Raw genomic sequence first — 5,801 nt, 5'->3', positions numbered from 1 at the left:
GCGGGTTCAAGACCCGCCTGGGTAACTTGGTGAGACCTCATCTCTACAATAAATAAAAAATTAGCCGGGTGTAGTAGCGCGCGCCCGTCGTTCCAGCTACTGGAAGGCTGAGGTGAAAGGATTGCTGGAGCCCAGCAGGTCGAGGCTGCAGTGGCCGGGAGCGGCCACGGCACTCCAGTCTGGGCAACAGAGTGAGACTCCAACTCAAACAAACAAACAAACAAAGACATACAGTTAACCAGTTAAAGAAATTAAGGGAAAAAAGAAAGATCAATTGGTTATTGGTTATGTGAATCATGAAACATCCACATGGGAGAAATTAATAAAAACTAATGATTTATAGGAATTTTTTTTTTGAGTTGGAGTCTTACTCTGTCGCCCAGACTAGAGTGCAGTAGCCGCTCCCGGCCACCACAGCCTCGACCTGCTGGGCTCCGGCAGTCCTTCTGCCTCAGCCTTCCAAGTAGATGGAACTACAGGCGCGCGCTACCACACCTGGCTAATTTTTTAATTTATTGTAGAGATGAGGTCTCACCAAGTTGCCCAGGTGGGTCTTGAACCCTCAGGCAATCCACTCACCTCAGCCTCCCAAGGCACGGGATTATAGGCTGAGTCACTGAGCCTGGCTGATTTCTAGGAATTTTTAATGACATAAAAAATCTTTTGATACAATAGTGAATTAAAGTGGGATACTAAATTGGATATATAAGATGTTCTCAGTTTTATAAAAAGGAAATAATTAGGAAAAATATAAGGAAGGAAGGAAACATTAAAATACTGAGGTGCAGCTGGGTGCAGTAGCGCATATCTATAATCCCAGCACTTTGGGAGGCAGAGGCAAGAGGATTGCCTGAGTCCAGGGGTTCGAGATTAGCCTGGACAACTTGGCGAGACCTCATCTCTACAATAAGTAAAATAATTGCCGGGCTCGGTGGCTCAGCCTGTAATCCCACACCTTTGGGAGACTGAGGTGAGTGGACTGCCTGAGCCCGCGGGTTTGAGACCCGCCTGGGCAACTTGGCGAGACCTCATCTCTACAATAAATCAAAAAAAAAAAATTATCCAGGCATGGTAGTGCGCACCTGTAGTTCCAGCTACTTGGAAGGCTGAGGCGGAAGGATCGCCGGAGCCCAGCAGGTCGAGGCTGCGGTGGTTGGGAGTGGCCATTGTACTCCAGTCTGGGCAACCGAGTGAGACTCCAACTCAAAAAATAAAAAAAAGAATTAACCAAGTGTTGTGGTACGTGCCTGTGGTTCCAGTTACTTAGAAGGCTGAGGTAGAAGGATCACCTTAGCCCAACAGATTGAGGCTGCAGTGGCTGTGAGCCTGCCATTGCACTCTAGCATGGGTGACAGTGTGAGAATCCTACTAAAAAAAACAAACAAACCCCAAAAAACAAAAAAACTGAGGAACATCTCTGGATGTTGGAACTATGGGTAACATTCACTTTCTTGTTGACACTTTTCCAAAAATTCTCTCAAATATATCACTTTTATAATTTGTCAAAAAATATATATGTAAATATACATGTAAGTTCCAGCCCTTCCAGATTTCATTTGGGGAGGAAGTGCTACATATAAAATATAAATAAAAACACATATAAACACTTTTTTTTTGAAAGCTGGATTTATTGAGAGGACCCAAGGGGGTTGCTCATAAAATGCTTAAACATTTACATTTATTAAATAATTTCTAGATCCTTCTACTTAGTTTCAACTTTTTTTCATTATATTTTTTACAAAAGCATTATTATTGGAGATTGATAACAGGAGGCAAGATAAAGAAAACTGTACTGTGCAGCACTTAATTCCTATGCAAGTGCGTTTGTCATGGTGGTTAGGAGAGCTCAAAGGGCAAGCTATGCTATGGAAGAGATGATTCCAGAAATGGAGCATTGCCCATCCTTTCGATCTCTTTGTTCTCCATTCTTTACGGCAGGCAGAGCACCAGAGAGAAGGGAAACACGTTTGTCAGCAGGAGTAAGGAGTCATAGTGCCTTTGTCTAAAAACACTACAGAATGTCTGCCTTCTGATCAGTGTTAATGGCAACAAAAGAGCCCTTCATCTTGAGGGCCAAGTGGGCTGTGGTTCCTCTAGGCAGTTTCTTCTGGGGGTGGGAAGAGGAGGAAGAAGAAGAATTGAGCTAAAGTAACAATAGGCACTCATGGTGGGGAAGGAGGAGAGATATGTTGATGTTGAGTTGGGCGACTTTCTTTTCTTTATTGTGTACCACTGTCTTGCACAGTAGCTGTCTGCAGTGCCTGGCCAGCTTGGAAGAGGGCAGTGCTCTGGCTCTGAAAGCCTCGGCCAACAAGGTACAGCTGCCAGAATCATTAATTTTACTAGAAAAAATGGGAAGAAAACAAGTATTTTATTTTAATTATTTTGGAGACACAGTCTCACTCTGCTGCCCAGTTTGGAGAGCAGTGGTGCAATTATGGCTCACTGCAGTCTCAGTCTTCTGGGCTCAAGCCATCTTCCTACCTCAGCAGATGGAACTATGGATGTGTGTCACCATGCCTGGTTAAGTTTTGTATTTTTATTTTTTGTAGAGTGGGGTATGTTTCTCAGGCTGGTCTTGAACTCCTGGTCTCAAGTGATCTTCATGCTTGGATTATAGGCGTAAGCCACCATGCCAAGCTGGGAAACAAGTATTTTTTAAAAAAACAGAAAGTCAGTGGGGTGTGGTATTCAAGCCTGTAATCCCAGCACTTTGGGAAGCCGAGGTGAGAGGACTGCCTGAGCCCAGGGGTTCCAGACCAGCCTGGGCAACCTGGTAAGAACTCATCTCTACAATATATCAGACAATTAGCCAGGCATGGTAGCGCACACCTGTAGTTCCGGCTATTTGGAAGGCTGAGGTGGAAGGATTGTCTGAGCCTAGCAGGTTGATGCTGGGGTGGCCGCGAGCATGCCACTGTAGTCCAGCCTGGGTGACAGAGTGAGACTCTGACTCAAAAAAAAGCAGAAAGTCAAATGTAAAATTCACATTTTTAAAGCTAACTTGAGGTGGCCACCTAGAGTTATACAGTCACTTGCCTATCCACCACTGCTATCTACTGTGGTACGGAAGTGTGAGAATTATGGTTCACAGATGCTTCTTCAACTATATCAGTTAGGTCCTCTAAAAAACAGATGCTGAGATGGTGGAAGATGTGCAAAATGTTTTGAGGGGATGGTCAACACTTGGAAAAGATAAAAGGAAGAGGAAGAAAGACTGAGCAGAAAAAGTCTTTAGACCTCAACTTAGATCTGAGAAAGCCTCAGCCTACCCAAAAAGGATCTCTGGAACAAAGGCTAGCTGTTAGAGTCCTGCCTGGGAAATGTCCAGGCCCTAGTAGCCCCACAGTGCTTGGTCAACGGCTGGAAGCTGCCAAGAAAAATCCTGGCTCCCTTGGAAGCTGAGGCAGGGGATGTGGGTACTAACTGCGTGGGTACTAACTGCGCTCCTATGGCTCAAGGGTAAGTTCTTTCTTTACAAGAGATCAGAGCTCCAGATGCATATCAATCAACACATTATAGTACTGATAGAATGGAATGACTCAAGCATGGCAATGATACACCAAGGTCATCCTGGAGCTATTGAGAATTGAAACCAACACTTGTGTTTCAGGGTCCAAGAGCTGAGACTGGAAGATTCTGCTCCAATTTGGGATCTGTTATTTAAAAGTTGTTTGCCTATGATAAAATTCTTGACTTCTTTGGGCTTTGGTGATCTCTCCTGTCACACAGAGCTCATAATCTAGCTCAATAGGTTGCTGAAATAATGTATATAACACAACATAAATTAGACTCAGCCACACAAATTATCTTCAAATCCTGTCCATCTGTAAGTTTCTGAAAGCTGGAAAATAAAGTATGTTGACACTTACACACTCCATTTAATTATTTTATTTTTAATTTTAATTTTTTTTGAGTCGGAGTCTCATTCTGTCACCCAGGCTGAAGTGCAGAGGCACGCTGCTCACAGCCACCACAGCCTCGACCCACTGGGCTCTGCCTCAGACTTCCAGGTAGTTGGAACCACAGATATGCACCACCACACTTGGCTAATTTTTAAATTTATTGTAGAGATGAGGTCTCGTCATGTTGCTCAGGCTGGTCTCGAACCCTTGAGCTCAGGCAATCCTCTTGCCTCTCCTCCCAAAGTGCTGGGTTTACAGGCTTGAGCCGCGCCTGGCCTATTTTTATGTTTTTCTAATTTATTTTATTTTAAAGGATTCAGGATTAGGAATACAAGTGGTCATTGCACAGGTAAAGTTAGGGCCTCCCTTTGGCCTCCACTTTGCCTGATTTGAGAGCAGGTATCATTATTAATGTTAAGTGCTCCCCCATTCCCCTGGCAGTTTCCAGTTACTGCCAATTCCTTTTATTTATATATATATATAAATATATATAAATACATATATATGTATAAATTTTTTTTTTGAGTTGGAGTCTCACTCTGTTGCTCAGGCTGGAGTGCAGTGGCACACACATGGCCACCCCAGCATCAACCTGCTGGGCTCCAGCGATCCTTCCACCTCAGCCTTCAAAGTAGCCGGAACTACAGGTGCGTGCTACCATGCCCAGCTAATTTTTTTTATTTATTGGTAGAGACAAGGTCTTGCCAAGTTGCCCAGGCTGGTCTTGAACCACGCGGGCTGAGGCAGTCCACTCACCTCAGCCTCCCAAAGTGCTGGGATTACAGATTACAGGCTCAGCCACCGAGCCTCGCCATATACATAATATTATAGTAAATGTGCAGGGTCCACGTATGAGTGAGTACATGTGGTACTCAGTTTTTTGTTTCTGTGATAAATTGCTGAGTATTATTGACTCCAATTTCATCCAAGTTGCTGAAAAAATGCTCAGCCTCACTAATCATCAGAAAAGTGCAAATCAAAATCACACTGAGATACCACCTAACTCCAATAAGAGTAGTCACCATTAATTAATACACCAAAAAAAACAACAGATGCTGGCGAGGATGCGGAGAAAAGGAATTCTTCTACACTGTTGGTAGGAATGCAAACTAGTTCAACTCTATGGAAAACAGTGTGGTAATTCCTAAAAGAACTAGAAATTGATCTTCCGTATGACACAGCAATCTTCCTATTGGAAATATACCCGGAGGAACTTAAATCACTCTACAAAAAAGATACTTGCACATGCATGTTTATTGCAGCACTATTCACAATAGCAAAAACATGGAACCAACTGTGCTGCCCATTAAAACAGGACTGGATAAAAAAAATGTTGTTCATATATACGATGAAATATTACACAGCCATAAAGAACACTCCTTCTAATTCTATAAACATACAAACATTTCACCTGTGTCTTCTATCTGTAGGACTCACCAGCTTTGTGTCCTTGTGCAATGGCTTTCTTCTTTCCAACCTTCAGCATCTCCTTGTTGATGTCACAGACCATGACATGGGAACCGCCCAAGGAATCCTCTTCATTCTGGTACTTTTTGGCAATTTCTTCCCAGGATAAATTTTGTTGGGCCCTTAACTGCCTCTTCTTCTTTCTCTGTTGCTGAGCCTGAACATAATTAAGGAACCGGAATGCAATGTCACCTGTGGGAAGTCAAATGGGAAGAAAGATACAGACACAAACAAAAACAAAAATGGAAGAAACAGCATCTCCCAAACCCGAAAGGAGCAAAAAAGATACAGGAGTGGATAAGCATATAAAAACAGAAGTGGAGCCGGGCTCAGCGGCTCAGCCTGTAATCCTGCGCCTTTGGGAGGCTAAGGTGAGTGGATTCCCTGAGCCCGCGGGTTCGAGACCCACCTGGGCAGCGAGACCTCATC

The 5,801-nt window shown here is 43.7% G+C and overlaps 1 protein-coding gene across 2 annotated transcripts in view; it reads right to left on the bottom strand.

Moving 5' to 3' along the window:
* COQ5 (coenzyme Q5, methyltransferase) overlaps positions 1–5,801 on the bottom strand; it is a 33,330-nt gene that overhangs the window by 9,690 nt on the left and 17,839 nt on the right. The window contains exons 3-4 of one of the 2 annotated variants that reach the window (XM_008073561.2): positions 5,343–5,564; positions 1,624–1,927 (exon numbers count right to left, since the gene is read on the bottom strand). In XM_008073561.2, the coding sequence (XP_008071752.1) occupies positions 1,713–1,927; positions 5,343–5,564 (437 nt within the window). In that variant the 3' untranslated portion in view covers positions 1,624–1,712. Of the gene's footprint in view, positions 1–1,623; positions 1,928–5,342; positions 5,565–5,801 lie in introns of those variants that run through there. The other variant, XM_008073560.2, reaches the window with a different exon arrangement.

This window comes from Carlito syrichta, unplaced genomic scaffold (assembly GCF_000164805.1).
Source record: "Carlito syrichta isolate Samal-C Ts95f unplaced genomic scaffold, Tarsius_syrichta-2.0.1 Scaffold315943, whole genome shotgun sequence".
NCBI classification, from domain to species: Eukaryota; Metazoa; Chordata; class Mammalia; order Primates; family Tarsiidae; genus Carlito; species Carlito syrichta.
Note: the sequence above shows the minus strand (reverse complement) of the source record. Positions and strands in the feature narration are given on the sequence as shown.